At 43.2% G+C, this 21,282-nt stretch overlaps 2 protein-coding genes across 2 annotated transcripts; one reads left to right on the plus strand and one right to left on the minus strand.

The window, feature by feature from the left end:
• The first annotated feature begins 408 nt into the window (after window positions 1-408).
• On the plus strand, window positions 409-9,334 carry LOC108641517 (killer cell lectin-like receptor subfamily F member 1). Its single transcript, XM_018083628.1, has 7 exons — window positions 409-490; window positions 4,481-4,558; window positions 5,838-5,936; window positions 6,502-6,642; window positions 7,601-7,752; window positions 8,445-8,557; window positions 9,199-9,334. Exons 1-7 carry the CDS (start codon window positions 409-411, stop codon window positions 9,332-9,334), a joined length of 801 nt encoding a protein of 266 aa, XP_017939117.1.
• A 2,968-nt stretch (window positions 9,335-12,302) lies between these two features.
• LOC108641513 (C-type lectin domain family 2 member L-like) lies at window positions 12,303-19,579 on the minus strand. The gene is made up of 6 exons (XM_029963966.1): window positions 19,336-19,579; window positions 18,458-18,541; window positions 17,371-17,555; window positions 16,578-16,678; window positions 14,718-14,944; window positions 12,303-12,720 (listed from the first exon to the last, which is right to left on the minus strand). The coding sequence occupies exons 1-5, from the start codon at window positions 19,577-19,579 to the stop codon at window positions 14,827-14,829; spliced, it is 732 nt and encodes a 243-aa protein (XP_029819826.1). The 3' UTR covers window positions 12,303-12,720; window positions 14,718-14,826.
• Window positions 19,580-21,282: the final 1,703 nt, after the last annotated feature.

The following is a 21,282-nucleotide window of genomic DNA, read 5'->3' on the forward strand; positions in this document are numbered from 1 at the left end:
GGACATGAGGATAATACAGCACAACATTGATTGTATTGCGTTAGCGCTTCTCATGAGAACCAGCACTTGTGAAAGCCCATTTTTGATTATTCCTTAGAAACTTCACACTGCTTTGACCAACAAGATTTTTTTTTTTTTAATATATATTATTAGAAAGAATGTTTTTTAGTCTTCATTTTCTCCTGTATTCTGAAGGGCCAGAGATCACACAAGAAGAGACAGAATGTCTGCAAATAGGCTTTGAAGCTGTATTGAAAGGAGTAACTTCCTTCCTTTTTGATGTTTCTCAGCCATTCTCAGAGCCATAGCACGGTGTATGTGACTTCTGGAGGCAGGCAAAGCTGATACAGGATGCAACCCACTGTATTAAACCTGCTCTTTCCATAGCTCAGGGGGACTTGCTCATCAATGGCAGGGGATGTCACATATGCGGATGTGGCAATGCTGCCTAGGGAAAAACCACACATTCCTTCTCAGACACCAGTTCCAGGTAAAACACCTCATCCTCTCCTGGGTGGACACTGTTTGCTCTCATGTTCTCTCTCTGTCTCTCTCTCTTTCATATTTAATACTGTCACTGGATAAAACTAGAAGAAGGTTATAACATGCTGCATGCACAAGGCATGGGAAGTGGGAAAAGTTGGAAATAGTAGAAGAAATCCTCATGAGGTATAAGTCAGCAAAGCTACTAAGTCAGAACCACTAAGAAGCAAGGGCTCAGATTTGGTCCCTTGTTTTAAGAAGCAGAATGAGGAAGAAAAAGTGTTAATTTTTGAATAATGGGCATAATATTTCTTGTTAAATGAACAATGTCAAGACAATGCTCCACCAAATTACTACCTAGTCCAAAAATCAGATCAATGTATTTTAAGGCGTATTTGTGGAAAAGGAGTATTAAATTAATTATTAAATCAGAAAACTAGTAGCAGTTGAAAGTGCAGGCACTGCCACCGAAGGAAGTACTGAATAAATCCTAAAACCTTCCTGCTCTTTCTCTTTGATTTTCCAGTAGTGATTCTTCCAGAACTAAATTATCAATCTGTGATCCCTTCATGTATTTGTAACACATTAAGTCAATATTCAGGGTAAGGAGATGATTTAAACATTTTATTTTTTTTTTTAAGAAGTAACATTTCTACTACTTGGAAAAAAAATGAAATTCATTCATGAAAGCATTTGGACAAAATTCTGGATCACAGCAAATATGAATGACAACTTCTCACTATGAGAAAATAGAAAATGTTTGTGGTGTCAGACTAAGAGCATATTTTCATGCTTTCAAGGCTCAGTACTTAATGTATTTAATCACTTAAGGAAACAACATTGTGTAATAAGCATTTTTATAAGATGTTCTAGTTACAATGTAGATGAATGGTGATGATGGTGCTCTGAAAACACGCACTTAAATGACAGAAAATGTTATTTTTTTATATATTTTTACAAGACCTATCTCCAAAAAACATGGGCACCAGAGATCCACCCAGTACTACTACAAGTCTTGGTTATGCTGTCTTAAAGTTATATAGAGACAAAAATCCCTGAAATAATCTTTTCTTCACTGTTTATAACTGCCAGTATCACCTTCCCTCACTCTTACATCTGATTATACTCAAATACATTTTGTCTGACCAGGCTTGAACTTACAGGACTGCCTTTATTTATTGCTTTGTTAATTTTTTTGTTACTTACAGATTTCATTAGCAATTATATTTCTGCTCACTTTGACACAAACAGAAAAAGCATCAAATCGTATTAAGCAGTATTGGAGCTCATACCAATATAGAACACACTAGAAATACTTCCTTGATGACAATTATTTCTCTGTCCTTGTGATTAATGTGTACTAACATGGGGTTTGTTGCTATTAAAATAGTTTGGAGCAGGAATTTGAAGCTGGTTCTCCAAGTGAGGATATTGGCTCCAAGGTGATGGGGCTCCTTGTGGCAAATATCACAGTTTCTGCCGTGGCAATATCCCAGCTCTGGGACATGTTGAAATGTTCCCTGAGGATGGCTAATAGTCACATCCATCCCTTTCCCAGATTTTATCCCAGTCTTTCTCTCGGGCAGACTGACTACCTTGCAGAAAAAGAAGCAGCTTGAGGGAAAGCGCTTCCTGGTTCAAACTCTCACCATGAAGAAGGTTTAATTTAATCACCACAGAAAATTTGGCAGATGAACCTTCTGAGTGGCAGATTCCCAGAATTTAGGCAGGACTTCAAATATCTAGGAAAGTGGAAAATGCCCACGTCCTCCTGGTTGCATTTTGTGCAACTTTTACCGTCAATTTACTGGAGTAGATACTAAAAAACACAGATGGGGGGCACAGCTTTGTTCTGCTAAGGTGGAGCTGCTGCCAAGCTCTGATGCAGAGGAAAGGTAAACGTGCAGGAAGCTGAACTTCTGCCAGTGTTCTCCAGCAGCTGAGTAGGTGTTTTAAATATGTAAAATCTGGATTTGAGAGTGAAAGTCCCTTTACAGATCTTTAGCTTTTCCCGATCTATGAGAAAGGGATTTCATTTTGTGAAATTATGCACTTTCTTGGAGTTCTCCCAAATTCTGTTCTTATCTCAAAGTCTACTCAATGTATTTTTTGAGGACAAACAAAAAGATATAAAAAACCACTGGTGGCACAGTTGCAGAGAATGTGTAAGTTTACAGTTTAATGATAAGGAAAGCTCACTCATGGGAAACTATTGGGATAAACTTGATAGACTGGAACTTTCCTTGGCAGAAAGCCAAGCCAAAAAGAGTTTGACTCTGTCATGAAACTAGTCTAGAAGTAGTTGTAGCCTGCTATTAGCTGTCCCCTTTAGCTTCTTGTTCCCCTCCTTAACCTCCTCTTGACCAGGCTGACCTTCTGCTGGACTCTCTCTCTCCCAGTTCCCCCTGAATGGGGTGGCCCATATGTTCCATAATGGACAACCTGCCAGGAGCAATCCCTTCCTGCACTTCCACTAAGTAGAAACTTCCAATAAATGGAGATGTTTTTCTGCACCTGACAATTGGCACAGAGAAATGAAGCGAAATTTCAGTTTCAGTAAGTGACAGAGATCTCCTCCCACTACCAGGGCTCCTTGTTGCTGAATTAGGTAAAGGGTGTGGAAGCATCTGGCAAAATTAAGGTTATGTGATATCTTAAATCTGCTTGTTGATGTCTAAGGACATCACATGCAAATGTGCCAAAACACACTGTTATAGAAGTAATAATTTTTTTAAATATTCAGCTTGCATGGACAATTTTTCTTTTACAGACTTAGAGATATTCTTCAAAGGAATAGATCTTTATTTGAGAGATGAAATATTAAGAATAGTAGCAGATAGCTACTAGTTTAGAAGTGTCTCCATTTACAGTGCATTTAAAAGTTTAAAAGCCCTGACTGTTTTCTGAAAATTATTTACATTCTAAGAAGAAAAACTTTCATGAGCATTTGTTTTTGAGAACAGTAAATATAGTTTACAAATTTTCTGTTAGTTCATTGAACTAATAAAATTAAATAAAGGAAACAGCCAAGTGTATTAGGTCAGGTTCCCTAAAGCATAGAATATCTCACCTGTATGAATAAACCTTATTTGCCAATCAGGTCCTCAGTGGTTTTCTTGTTGTAAAACCTCTTTACACTTCAGCAATTCTCATATCAGATGATACCTCATTTTAGCCTAAGGAGACTTTCTTCCTCTGCTAAGTTTTTCCCTTATTTGTGAGATTTTACAACATGAGGCACTTTTTAAAAGCCTCAGTGATCACAAACAAGGGCAGTAGCACAGAAGCTTATTATTGATTCAGATTGATAAAATCTCTCCATTTATGGAAAGAAGAAAACTAACTGCAAAATACCCAGCTAAACAAAATTGAATATACACTCAGAAAGAATCCATGTGAATCTAACCCACACCATGCTACATTTATGCCTTCTTTGGTTTTGTTTTGTCAATGTGCATCTGGAAAAGCACGTCTCCAACCATCAGGTCCGTTCCTCTCCTTTTCCATGCACCATGTAATATCCTGGCATAAACATTCACAAGTGAGGAATGCCCCAAGAATTACCTTGCTGCAGGAGCATTTCTCTGAGTGGCAGTTTTCCCTTTGGCACCTCTTTGTTCCACAAAGCAGTCATGGCTCTGATGCCCCTCAAGCCCCTATGTCACCTTCTGAGATGGCTTAGCAACAGATGGGACGTTCGCTATGGATAGGATCCAGATTTTATCCATCCAGTCTGTTAGTCTGCCTCCTGATCCAGCCATGCAGGACCTGAGTAGTTCAAAGATTATGGAGGAGGATTTTACTTCCTGACAGCAACAAGAAACGATAAATCATCACCTTGCCTGTTGTTTCCTAGAAAAAAGAAAAAGCTGAACAAGCAGCTGTGGAAACACACTCCCCTTTTCATATAGACTCAGTCTTCTACATAATTCTTTGTTGTTCCTCCACTTAATGATCTGCACAACCACAAATGTCAGCATTTCTCTGCTCCTCACAGGAAACATGATCATGTACGCTGAGCTGCGCGTGAAGCCAAAACCCAAAGGCAACAGCAGACCAGAGACTTCCTCTTCTGGTAGTGTATTTTAGCTATTTTGTTTGGTTACTAATTATAGGTTTAGTCTTTCCTATTATAGATTTAGTCTTTCCTATTGCCCAACGGTAAAACCTGGTATCAAGAGTCTTCATGTTCACTCTCCTTAAAAAACTGAATTATCATTTCATCCAGTGGGTATTTTCTGCTGGGTTCTCAGGCAACACACTTTCCTTGTAAAAATAACGTTGAAAGGCATTTCAAAACTAATTCTTAAAAATGCCTTTGTGCCCTACATTGAAAATTTAGCAAAGGAAAGTAAAATTCCATGTTTTTTTTAGGAATCCTCTTGTAAATGTCTCTGCAGGAAGAGTCACAGGGACACACTTGGCTTTGGAAGCAGGTTAATTCCCAGCTCTCTGTGTGCTGGTAGTGCACTGATGATTACCACCCTTCCTGTACTGAAGGATTTGCCTGCCAGGCAAGGTCAGGCCCTTGGAAAGAGGAACATTACAACTTATATCCGAGGCAGCCAGAAAATGGGCAGTTGCTCATCTCACACAGGCAAGGTCAGGAAAACAGAGGTTATGACAATGCAACTCTGTGTCTGGTGGAACTGACACCTCGACCCCAAATTTCCTCCCATTCTGCCTCTTCCTGAGGATTTCACTCTCACGAGATGATGAATGCCAAACAGCTGGAGAGATGCTTAGAGGTACTTCCCGTGCCATGGTGTCAGAATGGGGTTTTTGCCTTTTCTGTGCACTCAGGGAAGTTGGCTTTGAGCCACAGGACAGGCACATTAACACTTGAGATCAAAGAGGAGGAACATACCACAGACCATCCCTTACACCACAGACCATCCCTGATACCTCAGACCACCCCTGACACCACAGACCACCCCGGCACAACAGACCATCCCTGGCACCACAGACCATCCCTGACACCACAGACCATCCTTGATGCCACAGACCACCCCTGACACTTTCCCTTAACTGCTCTGCAGGGTCTTGCAGGGTGTGGGTGTGTAGGTGGGAGGAGACAATGCTTGAGAAAAGTAACTCAAAGGAGAAAGAGAAAATTCTTAAAGGAATGATTGAAAACCACTTGCTCGGTCTGACAAAATATTTAGATTTCACTTTCATGTATGCAAAATGAACACAAATTTTTAAAAAGTAAAATATTCCTGTATCCCTCAAACACCAGGCTGATTTTAGGCAGATGATTTCTCTGCTGTTTCCACAGAAGAAACTTGCCTACGCAAGTGTTCATTTTAATAACGCCAAGACCTTAATCTGCCCTTCCTCCTGCCTCTCTTGAGGCTGTCGACACAGGTGCTCAGCCTGGTTCTATGTGGTGCTGGTCCTGGGAGTCCTTGTGCTCATTCTGCTCGGAGTCATAGCCATACAAGCCAAGCAATGTGAGTAGATCCTGCCAGCTGCTTCATCTCTTCCTCGCAGGCATGGTTAAACCTCACAAGCTGGAAGAAAAATTCCCTCAGTATTGCATTAAGGGTGTTCAGTTGTACTCAAATATGGGAAATGAGAGTCTGTTTACAAGGGCCTGCACTGACAGGACATGCAAAATGGCTTCAAACTGACAGAGAGTAGCTTGAAATTGGATATTAGGGAGAAATTCTTCCCTGGGAGGGTGGGGAGGCCCTGGCACAGATTGCCCAGAGAAGCTGTGGCTGCCCCATCCCTGGAAGTGTCCAAGGCCAGGTTGGATGGGGCTTGGAGCAACCTGGGCTAGCGGAAGGTGTCCCTACCCATGGCAGGGGTTTGGAACTGGATGATCTTTCAGGTCTCATCCAACCCAGGCCATCACGTGAACATCTTTTTCTCACTGAGTCTACTCACAACTGACTGTCTGTACAAACCAATGTACATACACAAACACATCCTCACACTCAGTACAGCACTGGATACATAGACCACATTTTCTTATCCTGGTTGTTAACCATAATCTCTCTCTCTCTCTTCAAGTTTTGAAGGGCAGAGCAGGAAAATCAGAAGGTTTGTCCCAGTATAGTCTGAATAGCAGCGGCAATCACATTTCTTCAGAGAAGACCTTCCCTGCAGTGCTCCTGAAATGGCTCATGGAGGAACTGTGTGAAGATGGACAGGGTGAGCCTACAGGACATGCTGTGTGCACATTTCTGTTGTCTCTGTTCCCATTTCTCTGATATGCTACAGTTTATGGGAACTCATTGGTACTACCCAGGGAGATTCATGTTCCTGCAGAGACAGAATCTAAACTAACATTTTAATGACAATAGTTTTGCTCCTCTTTTGGTATAAAGTTTCTGGTACTTTCTTTACAAGTCTTTCTGCCAAGAGCTGCTGTCAGAAATACCATATATTGTAGATCCTCCCCTTGGCCTGGAGAACACTTTCCAGACACCAATTGTTCACAAACAGAGGGAGGAATTCAGCTTTTCGATCCATTTGCAAGGATCAGGCAGGGGAAGACCTTCCTGACCTTTTTTTTCTTGGCAAATACCAATGTTTTTTTCTGAGGGCTGATCCTTTGCTCTTCTTTTGAAACATTAGAGGAAGCAAAGACAGAAGACATGGGGAATGTTCCTTCTAGATGTTCTGCATGAAATGGGAAGTTGACCTGGGAACAGCAACATTCCACTTAACACAGTTCCTTCTCCAGCCTCATGGACAGAAGTTTGGACGTCATCTTATGTGCCTGGTCACATCATGTGTCAAATTCACACGCCCCAAATCCTGTCACATCCCACAGGGTCTCCTCACAAGGGCTGAATGTGGGAGGACAAAAAGTGTCTTTGCAGCCTTCCAGGTCCTCCCAGTGCTCTCTGCTGGGCAGGTTCACTGGGAGGTGGAGAGAGTCCAGGTATGTGCCAGTGGAAGTGCAGATGTGCACGGTGCCACAGCAAGGGAGTGGGAAGCTGAGGGGACAAGTGGTCACTGTAGCCTTCAAACCTCTCTCCACACACAGAAAATACACATTTGGGAGTGTGGACTGGCCACTTTTTTGGCATATGAGCATAAAATGCCACAAGGCAACTGGAATGAGTCACAGTGGGAGCTAATGGTCCCCTCTCTCCACCCACAGGAACTACATGTGAGCTCTGTCCTCCCGGGTGGCAGCTGCACAGGGGCAGATGTTACTACTTCTCTGAGGAGGCTAGAAGTTGGGATGACAGCCAGAAAAAGTGTCTGGCCAGGAAATCCCAGCTTCTTGTCATTGAAGATGAAATTGAGATGGTGAGTCTTGCAACAGCCCTGAAAACACAACAGGCATCTGCCTTAGCCAAACATTTCTCCAAGGGAAAAGGTATCAGATGTCAGGTACACATGCAAGAATCCCATCAAGGGCAAAGCATCTGTCTCCCCATCAACAGGAACCTGTTTTGGGATTGTCAACAGAGTAGAGTTGAAGAGAAGAAGCACAAGAGATGCCAAGCATGGAAGCCAGAGTAGTTTTGACTGGGAGAAGGAAATGCTGAGGACTTTTCACACATTTCTATTGCTTGGCTCTGGGACGAGAGGTCTGATTCAGCCACTAAATAGAAATTCAACAGCCAAACCTCCTTCTCCTTTTCCTTTAGGAAAAGAATAGCAAGGTACTACCAAATGGTTCTGAGAAACTCATAATTCCCCGAGGAACAGGTCTTTTACCTTAAAGACCAAGATTTGCAATCTGGTCTCATTAGGGTGAAGGGCATCACTACATTTTTGTCTGCTGTTTGGCAGCTGTCAGGAAGCTCATCAGCCTGAATTAAAACTGTGGCTGATCCCTAGTGTATGGGCTGTTGTAATGGGTTGCTTTCCAATGGCTGGATGCCTGCTCTTGCTCTCCATGTGAGGGACTAAAAGCTGTGCCTGAGACAGGACAGTGACCTGGACACAGCAGGAAAGCTCTTCTGTGAGTTAACATGCTTCTACTCTTTCCACAGGAATTTATAGACAATAAAGAGAAAGATCCCAAATATATCTGGATTGTGTTGAAGACTCAAGACAAGAAGAAACAATGGAGTTCAGTTGGAGATCATGGAGTAAAAGTAAACAGGTGATGATTTGTGTGTGGGGGGGTGTCTTTGGCAATAGCAAAGGTATGGTATCTCTGCTTGGAAATACAACTCTGGATCTGAGCTAATTTCCCAAAGCACAGATCTAATCCTGCAGCCTCAGGCACGTATTCAGAAGTCTATTCCACAGCCAGCCCCAGGTTAGCCGGTTCCTGCCTGGCACTTTTGGAAACATATGTTTTCTGCTTCCAAGACCGACCCCAGCCACAGTTCATGTATATATTAATGTTGAAAGACATTATTACACACTTCTACTGAAATCACTGTCAACAAACTGTCTCACTTTACAGACCACGTGCTGCCTGCCTCCTGAACGCGATGCCTGTCCCATAGCATGGGTGCTGGGATCTGTCCAGCCGAAGGGTCCTTCAGCATTGTGGCTGCATGTAGAGCTTTCCTCCTTATTACCCTCATGCTCCCAAGTATCCATCCCTCAGCAGCCAGCAGACCCTGCTGTGGCTGCCTATCCCACCTGTTCCTGGCTGCTGTGCTTCAAGCTGGTTACCAGAAGGGCATCACCTGACTCCCTCACTCAGGACTCCACCAGTATTTTTAACCAGAATTTTTTATTTAGTACTGAATCTAAAGCTGACAACTCATTGCATTCCTTTTGCTCCCTCAGCAGGAGAGCTCTAAAGAGAATTGAGACCGACAAGAACTGTGCTGTTTACAGAAGGAAAAATGTGATCCAAGCAGACAACTGTCAGACATTGAAAAAGTGGATCTGTAAGAAGAACGCAACTTTGCTGGAGCTCTGAGCCAAATTTCCAGACAACAGGCAGTTTTCTGTCAGAAGACCCATTTACTGACAAACCAACTTGCAGTGTAAATAATTTTAATGAAACTTGTGTGGAATATTGCTGTTTTGTGCTCCCTAAGAAGTCAGAAGTTGCCAGGTGTCAGCGGTGACAGGTCACAGGACTGCAAGTTGGCACCTCTAGATTTGGGGGTGCTGAGCCTTCATATGGACAGACTTTGGAAGCAGCTGCCTCTAGGAAAGGGCAGAGAGGAAGGATGAGGATGAGCACTGTGCAGGTGAGCTGTGTGATGTGCAGGAAAAGTGGCATCTGCAGGGGCTGAAGAGTGTGCTGGAGCCCACTGCTGTCATACGGGTCCCTCAGGCAGCTGCTGAGCTCAGGACTTGTTATTTGGGTTTCAGCATTTTAGTGTTCTCTGAAGTTTGGGTGGCTTTTTTTCCTTAGAGCCTAATTGTGACTCACAGAAGCCAATCAAGGGCTGGAAAAAATACATTTATTGGACAGTATCTTATTAAGAGCTGCTACCCAGCTTCTGTGTGTAGATACCAGACCAAACATGAAGTGACTTGTAAAACTTGTGGTTAATAAGCTGATTGCTCCCATCTTCTGATGTTGAACCTTGGAACCTGAAAGCAAACTCTTACCTAGGGAAGGGGCTTACATTTTAAGACTACTTTGTAAAGCAAAGAAATAAAGAGGATAACCTGCCTCTCCACCTATATTTTGTCCCTTTACATTGCAAATTCTTTAATGTGGAACCACAGTTCCACAGAAGGTACGATGAGGTGGTGAAATTAATGCCTGTGAATGCACTCAGTAAATACTTTACTTAGGTATTGAATGGATAAACACTATTTCTAGGTCTACAATACAAAAACGCTATGAGCAGTCTGACTTAGTGCCTTTATTACATCCATATATTTGAAAAAAAGAACAAATTTAATGAATTGAACATGTTACTTTAACAAAAATCACACAGACTGTAATTAAAGTCCTTATAAGCAATGAGAGAAACAAATCCTTTTGAAAGAACAGAGGACTCTGGGGCTACAGGTTAAAAAGCAAACTGTACCTTCAGTGACTTCCCTTCAAACAAAAAAAACCCTGACACAGATTTACCCTCCAAAATGCAGCATCAGCAGCTCATTTGAAAAACTGCTGTTATGTAAAAGGAAACAAGAACAACAAAAATCCCCCAAACTCAGTGCAGCACACATGTGGGGAAGAGGATTGGATTGTTCCCTCTGTGAGAAACAGAGACCCAGTCGGGCAATTTCCAATCAGAATTTATTATATGATAAAAGCAACTTCAGCGCTGGGTGATCAGGGAAGGGGTCCAACAACTCCCAACGCCTGTCACACCCAAAGAATACAGTTGTTCTACATTTATTTCCAGCTACTTCATGCATATTCATTATACATAAGCATAAACATTACACATTGTTAGGTACATGAGTATAAACATTACACATTGTTAAATCAGACTTTCAGCAGATGTTCGCTTGTTATCTATACAAAGTTATAAATTTTAAGAAAGGTGCTATTATCTAGCTAACTAAACAAAATTCTCTCACTATAAATCCTACACAAGGTAAAAGGGAGGTAACTTGTTTTATCTCTTTATAGGAGCCCAATTAAGTTTTACGACTTGTTTTTCTTTTCTCTCCAGATCATATTGACCTTACACTGTTTTCTCTTAATTAGCTCAAATCATTTTCTCAGTTTATCACACCTCTTAGATTAGTAGTGGTGTTTAGGTTTAAAAAACATTCATGAATGTAGTGGTTTGGATCTTGTTTTCCCCCAGAGGCTAAGAAAAGTGGTAGACCCCAAGGGGTGGAAACCCCTGGAAGTTTTGGAGTTCTGTCCAATGGGCGCTCCTGCAAAAATGTCAACATCCCACAAGCTCACCGGAAAAGATGAGTTGTAGGTTGGTTGTTGTAGGAGAGGCGGCCATGTTGTAGAGCCACGAGGAAGGGGCTCTGAGCCCCTTGGGCCCTCTGGGGCCTCCCAGCCCCTGGCTGGGGGCTGCGGGGACCTGGAACAGCATAAAGCTGGGCTAGGTGCCTGTAGTTATGCCAGGAGATGTTTTCTCCATGGGCACAGAGCAGCAGCCGGCACTGACCAGAGAAACGGTGGCAGAGAGCCAAGGCAGATAACACCTGAACTGAAGGAGCAGCAGAAGCAGCATGCAGCACCAGAGAAAGGACTCCTGGAAGGAGAGCCGGGAAAAAGAGAGCCAGCAGCCTGAGAGACAGAGTTCTGGGGGTAAGACTGTACCAGCCCCCCAAAACTCCTTTGAGATCCCTCTGAGAAAAGAGGGAGATGGACTCCTATTAAGGAGAAGAGTTTTAGACATGCAGCACCGGAGAGAGAGAGGAGCTGAGAAGCTCAAAGACATCCCGGAGCTGGACCGGGACGGCCAGATGGAATGCAGGGGGAGTTGACCTTGGCTCTCCCCTCGCACTGCTGCCACGGTGGCAACCTGAAGGCAGGGCACAGAGGCCCTGCAAGGAGCTGAGTCTCCTGGAGATACCAGACCGTCACGAAGACCCCCCTGAGTCTTCGTGATATGACGTGGTGATACGACCTTGTCTGGGGTTACGAAGCCCACGGAAGACCCCTCGGTTGTGAGGCGATGGGGCCGAGAGAGGCTTGAATACCTCCCTCGTGAGTGCTGGCAGAAAGCCAGCTACAGCTGCTGCATGTGGAGAAGACAGACAGACTGCTGCCTCAGAAGATGCTGCTGCTTAAGGACTGGAAGGGATCTGTCCTTCTTTCCCTCCTGGACTTTTATTTGGAGGGGAGAAGAGATCTGATCATTGTAAATACTATATGTCATGGTAGAGATAGTTTGTGATCATGTGTATAATGTGATATGGTATTTATTTGTACAGTCATTGTAATATATTTCCCTTTCCCCCACTTGAGTCTGGTGTGTTTTGTCTGGAAAAACCCATCTCACATTAGGTTGAGATGTGGGAGGGGTATGGAGCTAGGGAATTGGATTTTGGGGCCATCTCAAACCATGACAATGAAACATCTACTATTTAAGCATTCTTGCTATTGCTCATGTAATTACACACGTTTTTGCCTCACTGAACCTCTTACCTACTTTTTAAGCAGTCACTGATTTAAAAAGAAAAAAAATGGCTATTGAAGTACTTCATCAGACCCTACTATGAGTAAAGTGAGTTTATAGCTTGACCCTTTGTTTCTTAACATCACAGAAGAGAATGGTAACTGCACCTCTTAAGAGTCAGATTACAGAAGAGCTTTCATTATAACCTACTGTGCTCACAGTTTCTCCAAACTCCCTTTCAGAACCAAAATTTCCTGTTTTTGGACTCTCTCCATAGATGACACTGATGGGAAAACAAACCAACCTGTTTAAAAAGAAAAAAGTAAATGTAAAGAATAATAAATGTAAATGTAATTATAAAAAAACCTATTTGGTTTCAGACTGAAAGAGGGGAAATTCATGTTAGATATAGGGAAGAAATTCTTCCCTGTGAGGGTGGGGAGGCCCTGGCACAGGTTGCCCAGAGAAGCTGTGGCTGCCCCATCCCTAGAAGTGTCCAAGGCCAGGTTGGATGGGGCTTGGAGCAACTTGGGCTAGTGGAAGGTGTCCCAGCCCATGGTAGGGGGTTGGAATGAGATGATAACTTTAAGGTCCCTTCCAACCCAGGCCACTCTATGATTCTGTAAGAGCAACTTTATTTTCTTTAGTTAAAGAAAACATTCAGGTAAATCAGCTCAGTAAGAAAGGCTGAGACACAAAATGGTAAATGAATACTCCTTATCCATCACAATTTCTATCCAATCTGTGAAATGTACCTCTACTATGTCCCCAATGCAAATATTCTCAGAAAAATTTCCAATAATGAACTGTGGAAAATTCCATGTTATCCCTCCAAATTTACCATCCTGTGTGTGTTTCACTGTGCCTATTTCAGCATTTCCGCACAAGTACATTTAGGTTAAATGCTTCTGTTAAAAGTTTGACACATTATGAAGAGTTGGGAAGTTAAATGCATTATTTTTTGGGTCAAATGTCTTGTTCTGTGTCAACCCCAACATTACAATTAAAGATTTTTTCACATTCAAAACCTGAATATTTTACTTTGCTTCTGTCTGGTGGGTTTTTTCCTCCCCAAATGGTGCCAGAATGAAAAATACTTTTAATGGTACAATATTAAGGCACAAACCATTGTAATTCGGAGGCTCTGTAAGGATATTTATTGAGTATCTTTTTGGGACTATTGCACATACCATATCCCTCAGAGCCAGCTTAATTTAAAAACATCGCAGAAAAATACCCTCCCAACACAACATATATGTTAATACACAGATTATTAGGCTTTTCACACTGTAGAGTCCTGTTACTGTGCCTATAAAGAATATAAGCCATTAAAAAAGTGTAGTTCAGCAAAATTAGTGATTATATATTAATAAACATCTTAAAGTTACAAGTTGGTGACAATATCCATACTATGTGGTCCTGTTACAGTGAAGTCCTATTGTCACAGAAAATGAGGAAGGTGAACCTCCCATTCTTCCTTCTCTGGAAACACTCATTATCCAACCAGAAATGTACCACTTGCTAAGAAGCTTCACACTCTGACAGTCACAGGACACGAGGAAACCACAGAGAAACCTCCTTTGCTGTTAATTCTCTTTTTCTCTTCTCCTGATTTTGCCTATTCACACTGAGAACTATTTCTGACGTTAAACATTAATGCCTGCAGCTTCACTATTACTTTTCCAGTTCAAACTCTCTTACCCCCCATCAGAACAGATCCTCAGGTAAATAAATATTCTTATCTATTCTGGGGTTTTCTGGGCTAAAATAAGTCTTGTGGGAAGGATAACTTCAGGTCCAGTGCAGCTACATAAATCAGCTTGACAGTATTATCACTGGGATTTAACAAGGCTAATGTAAAATAACATTAACAAAACATTGAATACAATGCAGAGTCACACAAGATGCATCCCATCAAACCGGAAGAGGGAAACCTGCTATGATCCTGTCTAAAACAACAGTGCTTATTCCTGCATTCCCCTATCTCTGAGAGGCACTGGCAGACCTTCAGAAAGTCCCACTTCACCACCCATCCCTGCACACAGAGGGAAAAGCAGAACAAAAACTGCCAGATGCACACCAAAAAGGAAAAGAAAGAGCAGCTGCTCCTCCAAAAGAAGGGTTAATGGAAGAAATGCTGATGACACAACAAAAAGAAACTACAGGCTGGGCAGTACTTAGAAAAATGGGGCAAGAAAATGACTTATCAAGGTGCTGGAGCAAACCTTTTAAGTGGTATCTTTAAAAATCAGAGGCTTCCTCCATGGTTGGAGAATTCTGGCTACCAGAAAAGTCATTCACCTTTAGGCAGGAGCTGAGACATGTTCCCAGGTCGCAGAGTATTGACACAGCCTGTGCAGACACCACATCAGAGATAGGTGAAAATGTCAGGGGGTGGCTTCGTCCACCTTCATCGCGCTGAGTTAATGGTCAAGCTACAGACCCACTTCCTGGTTAAATAACATCCAGAGGCTGAGACTCCTTTTGACTCAAGATAGGCACAGTTTCCAGAGCCTTTTACCTCAATTCTGGAAGGAAGAAAGACATGGTTAATTTGATACCCACGACTGAATATTGTGATAGAGCAAAGGCAACTATGGGTTCTCTTGAACAAAGCCCAATTTGCCACAGGCAAGGCAACACAGGAGGATGACAGCTTGTGCTTTGAAGAGAACACCATGGGGGATTTTCTTTTTTTAATGGGACTTCATGCCCAGAATACAAAATCTAGGCCTTATAGTAGTCCTGAATCTTGTCTAGTGGTCACTCAATATGAAACACACCCTTAGATTGGAGACTGAAACTTGGGTTTCCCTGTCTCAAGGATGCTGTGCTATCAAGACTGGTACCACCTTTGACTTCCACATCCTCCTATACAGCTAAAATGTTCCAGCAGAAGGTGCGAAACAAATGTATCTCTCATTTCTCTCTTCCTCAGAACAGAAGAGGGCACCATGGTTCAGGGGCTGGCGGAAATCAGGAAGTGAACCTCAGTTCCCACATTATAGATGCCTCTGTATAAGAGGCGAGAGACTCCTTCACCAACTCTGTTTGAAAACAGTGCTATAATGTTCTGCGGATAGGGCCAACCCAACTAGAATGGTCTCTGGAAAAGCCAAGGGACAAATCCCCATGACTGTAATAACATCTGAGCTTAGACATCGAGGTGTTCGCCCTCCTAAAGACAGGAGGGTCAGTGTGAGGCAAGTACTGAGGCAAAAGTCTAAGAATGGGAAGAAATTCATCACCGATAATGAAAGCATCAGTGGATGTTTGTATTGCAGGCAGGGAATAAAACAGGGGGAAGGACTGCAGTTTTCAGCTCAAGATGCCCATGTGCTCCTCACATCTCACATCAAATGCCTTTATCAGATCACACCCTTAAGTCTTGGGGATTACCTGAATATAGTCAAACACCGCTAGTAATGTCACAAACTTGAAAGTATTTAAATTTTCCACTTTTTAAGTCAATTTCAGACTTGTGAAATCTCAGTGCTTATTACTATCACTGATAATTCTATCAACTCCTGCAGGCAGCTGCAGGATGAGACACAGCAGTGCCTGAGAAGAAGGGACAGCTGTCAGTGGGAGGAACAAACTGCCCCACACCTGACACTGGTGGGACAAGGACACAGGGCCATGACCACAGAGCAGCTCCTGCAACATAAACTTACAGCTTCCCCTTTCCCTCCAGCAGCCTTTTTTTAGGAACATTCTATAAGAAGTATGAAAACATCTCCTAGAGGTCTCCCAAATCTCTTTGCTACAAACCTCATGCAGGTTACGTGGAGGTTTGTACTTTTGCAAAATATATGGTATAAGGAAGAATTTGCATTATTGTAACCTTCTATTCTTCCACTGGTTGCTTTGGTATCTTAGTGGTCTCTTGGTTTAACTTTCACTTTGCCATCCCGTCTGTTGCCATGAGCTCCTACCTTATGTTCCTTCTGAACATTACAAATTCATCTTCTAACTTTTACCCTTCACACTTTTATCAATGCTATATGAAATCTTTATTGCATTCCATTCTCTCTCAATAATCATCCCTCCAACATAATGACAGATATTTCCTTCAAGTCACTGTCAATATCTGTATTAGTTATCTTTTCTTACTCCCCTATTACCTAGTATCACCAGCAAAACCTCTTGACGTCAACTTACAGTTCATTGTCTAATGCTTTTCCATTCACCCAAAAGAACTCTTCATTTCTTTTATAGAGTCCAATCCATGGGTCTTGCTTTGTTATCTTCATCATAAAACTCTGTAGGAATAAACTCATATGAGAAAAGAAGTCATGCTATGAAAATACTGTCTTTGTTGTTTTGCTTTCTAGCCCTGGATCAATCTTGCCTTTGTCTCAGAAGAAACAATATTAAAACCTAAATGTACAGAGTACTGGTACCTGTGATAGGGTTGACTGACCTAGAGAGAGGTTGTTTTAAAATATCAAGGACTGCCATCAAGGTTTGTAATAGATATGGAAGAATATATTCTCCTAGTTTTTTGTGCAGGTTGGAATCTTTCCTAGTATTGTAGTGTAATATAGAAAGAGATGCTCCAAGCAGTGGTTAGGATATCTTCTAACTCCAAAGGTCACAACTGACATATCTACTAACTTGTGCATCATTAACCTATCTTGATATGATAAAACTGTTAATTAAAGATAAATGAGTTGCAACAGTGTTTATGCTGATAGTTGCCTTCAACTTGAGTATTTATAGCTGTGAGCAGCACCAAATTTAACTCAGATAAGCCCTCAGGCACTTTTAAAAACATCAACTGATAAAACTGACTTTCTGTTTTCAGGGAGAGAAGGCAGGAAGTTTTCTGCAGGCTGTGACCCAACATGGCCTTGCATCAGCTTCCTAACTGTTCAGCTTAGGAGGCTGGAAGGACAACTCACTTCAGGACATGGAACAGGGTGAAATCAGGACGCCCCGTTTGTTCCCTTACCAGTTCCTGATGATTCTTGATCACCAGGAGGGAAGCATTGTGCAAAGAGCAGTGGCTCTGACTGGAGTTCCAGTCGGCTTCATTCTCCGACAGGTAGTAGCATTTCCTCTGGAAATACAGCCAACCTGATGGGCAGACTTCCAGGGAAGGACAGACAGGAAAATCTTTGGCTGAAGAAAGGTTTACTGGGAAAAGACAAAGAACAATCTACCTATTTCTTCCAATGGGAAAAGGTCTCTGGAGCATTTTATTTTGCTTTGTGACTGCATCATTCCAAATAATCTCAGTCTAATCATAGCATTATTACCTCTGCTGAGCAGAAATAATTATTGTAAACTAATTGAATACTCTGGATCCTGCACCCTTATGGCTCCTGACATACCTTTAAAGGTTGGTAGAAGCAGCTGAGAGGGTGATAATTAAGTATCTTCCAAGGACTCTTCTACAACATTAATATTTCTGACAACCACAGTTTTTGAAGTGTTGCTTCCTCACAGCTGAATTAATAGCTTTGCTTATTAGCACTCCCTAATGCCACTGCAACAAGTAGAATAATTTCTCCAGCACTTCACCATTATTTTTTAATCAACACAGAATCACAGAATGGCCTGGGTTGGAAGGGACCTTAAAGATCATCTCGTTCCAACTCCCTGCTCCCTTCCACTATCCCAGGTTGCTCAGAGCCCCATCCAACCTGGCCTTGGACACTTCCAGGGATGGGGCAGCCGCAGCTTCTCTGGGCAACCTGTGCCAGGGCCTCCCCACCCTCCCAGGGAAGAATTTCTCCCTAATATTCAATCTAAACCTGCTCTCTGTCAGTTTGAAGCCATTCCCCCTTGTCTTGTCACTCCAGGCCCTTGGAAATAGTCTCTCTCTATCTTCCTTGTGGGCTCCCTTCAGGTCCTGGAAGGCCACAATTAGGTCACCCCAAAGACTTCTCCATGTTGAAAATATGTCATGGAACATCTATTTAATTTAGAAATAAGGTGAGTTCTGAATAAACCACTTAAGGTTTGGATGGACTTTTGACAACCTAAAACTCTGGAAATTTCTATTGCTAATTATCTTTTCTTTTAAAATGACTTACCAAACTGAACACACGAAATTAAAATGACAGCAGCACTAAGGACTCCAGCCACCGCTCGCCAGAGCCAGATATTGGAGAACAGATCTGAAAAAATAAATGTCATGTTTCAAAAAACAAAATAAAACAAAAAACCCACAACCAATTTATGGAGGAGTAGAGCCCAGGACCCACAAAGCTGTTCCAAAAGCAAAAGCAGTTCCCTGTGGATAGGAGGCTGGGAGCAGAACTGAAGGATAGGAAGTCTGTGACATTTAGAGCAACAAGAATTTTAATTACATCATCCAGAACTTGACCTGATAGGAACGTGGTTCCTGACACTCCAAAGTGATCAAAAAAGAAAGAAATGAGCATGGAACAAATGAGGGTGGACAGTATGTTTGCTGTTGACCTCATGCCTAAATGTGGCATGGATAAGTGAAACAAGACAAGCCTTCAGCTCCGCAGCCCAAAACGTCTCCCGAGAAACATCCCGCCTTATCCCACAGCTTTTCAGGGTCTCTTTTTCTTCTCCGCTCCCTTCCAGGGGTTTGGAGGTGGGAAGGACACACCAACCTGCCACTGCCCTGCTTTATATCGAACCCTGCAGGCGGTAGTGGGGGATGAGGTGTCCCCCGACCGGCTCCCAAGGGAGGGTCCCCTCTCGCTGCCAGCACAGGGTTTTTCCAGCCGCCGGGACGCCGCAGGGCAGCAGCCAGAGTGCTCCAGCCTCGGGCCGGGGAAAGCGGGAGCATCCCCGCCCCGGGACCGGCGGGGGCTTGCCCGGGAAAAAATAAGCTCAATCGGGCGCGGCGCTCCCGGCGGCGGCGTCCACGGTCCGCCCGGCTCATAGCCATGGAAATCCAAGCCCGCGGGCACTCTCCCTTTGGGCGCCGCATCACCTTCGCGGGATCCAGCCCCCCGCTTCCGGGAGGCCGCCGCGCCCGCGGCCCCTCGGCATTCATGGGCTGGGCGGAGCCGCTGCCCCCTGGGACGCGAGATCAGGGCCGAACTGCCCGAGCGTCGGGGTTGGGAGCAGCTGGCCGGGATCCGTTTCCCTCCGTCCTGGTCCTTGCTCCGAGGGTGGGGACAGCCGTGGGATCTACTTCCCTCGATCCCGGGATGCGCCGTCCTCCCCGAGTGCATGCATGGTCACGGTACTTTGTGCTGGAATAGTAGCTCCGGAACTCCCCTGAAACAGGAAATGGGGAGTGTTTTTAAGGAGAACTTGGCTGCCAGCAGGTCTCACTGCGGTTTTCTCTGACGTCAGCGAATTCCAGGACCTGACACAAAGGCAGAAAGCGGCTCTTGGTGTTTTTATTTATTTATTTAATGTTCATTTATATATTTTCTTCTTTTATACAGAAGATGAGGAGGAATATGTGGAGGAGGAGAGTAAAATGAAGTATTTAAACGCTGATCCCCTAAAACTTGAGGTCTTTGGAAAACATGGCCAGTGATCTGCTTCACCCAGGGGAGTGCAAAGCCCGATGGTACTGACTTTCCAGCTGTGGGGATGAAGAAGTTACTGTGAATTTTAATTACATCATCCAGAACTTTACCTAATAGCAAGGTAGTTCCTGACACTCCAAAGTGATCAAAAAAAGACAGAAATGAGCGTGGGACAGAAGTTGCATTGTTTGTAAGTGCAGACATTTCATCTGGTGTGTTTTGCACTTTTAACTGCTTTACTTAAAGCAGATCTCGGCTGTGTAGCATGTTCAAACAGCCAGAGGGACACAGCTCTCTTCGAATCATCGTGCGGGCTCTGTACAAGGCTGATAAGGAGTTCAGCCAACGGTTTATCCAAAATGAACATCCTTCTGGATCTGGGGAGAAAACCTCGAATAGAAAAGTGTGAGAGTGGAGAGTTACACTTTATGGTCTCACAGCAGTCTCCAACTACTTTGAATATCAAAGATTCTGTGCAGTGGTCAGAAAATTATCTCCAGGTGTTTATATTTACAGATAATAGAGTTTGAGCAGTGGTCAGTTGCTGAAAATTGTCTTCAGGTGTGCATATTTGCATAATAAACAATAAAGAGCCATATCAACTTCATGCTTCCATGAATATAGTTTGAATTGCAGCTGATTTTAGCCTTTGCCTGCAGCAGGTGCTCATTTAAGCAGTGGACTGGGATTGTCCATCATGCCTGGGATGGCACTTGAGAAGAAATAGAAAGGCAAAAGGGTGAAGAATAATCCAAAAGTTATGTGCAGCAAGGTTTCAAACATGGTGGCTTCGGGGAGGTCAGGGAACTGAAGAATCCTGGGAGAGGGAGGAGGTGATGGGTCCAGAGAGCACAAGCTGCAGACAGTTCAGAGTATTTGGCAAGACATGAATCCAGAGGGGCAGAGACTGAGAGTGGGGTGTGGAATTAGGGCAGCAGAGAGGTTCAATATGCAATGGAAGATGAATGTATGAACAGCTGGTATTCTAAGAACAGGTTATTCAGCATTTATTCACTTGGAAAGAGTGGCTTTCTCTCTTACCGTTCAGTCCTGCCTGTCGCCGAGGTCAAAAATAACATTGTGGCTTATAACCACAGAGCATTCACAAGTGAGTACTCTTTTCATTCTCACCCACTGGTACAGAAGATAATTTTGGCAGCTGCAGGCTGGCAAAAACCTCTGAGAACCTGTCACATACTCAGTTGTGAATCATTTCGTTCTCTGAAGCTATTGTAGTTATTAACCCCAGACACTTATGACTGAGACACTCGATCTTTACTTTCCCTGATCAGTTTGGCTGAGAGGCCCACAGACATTTTCTAAAATGAAGATTGATAAACAAGATAAGAATTTCTTAAAGGAAAAAGGCAAAAGACAAAAATAGCCCCCGAACTGAA

Source organism: Manacus vitellinus, unplaced genomic scaffold (genome assembly GCF_001715985.3).
Source record: "Manacus vitellinus isolate BGI_N305 unplaced genomic scaffold, ASM171598v3 scaffold_66_pilon, whole genome shotgun sequence".
NCBI lineage: Eukaryota > Metazoa > Chordata > Aves > Passeriformes > Pipridae > Manacus > Manacus vitellinus.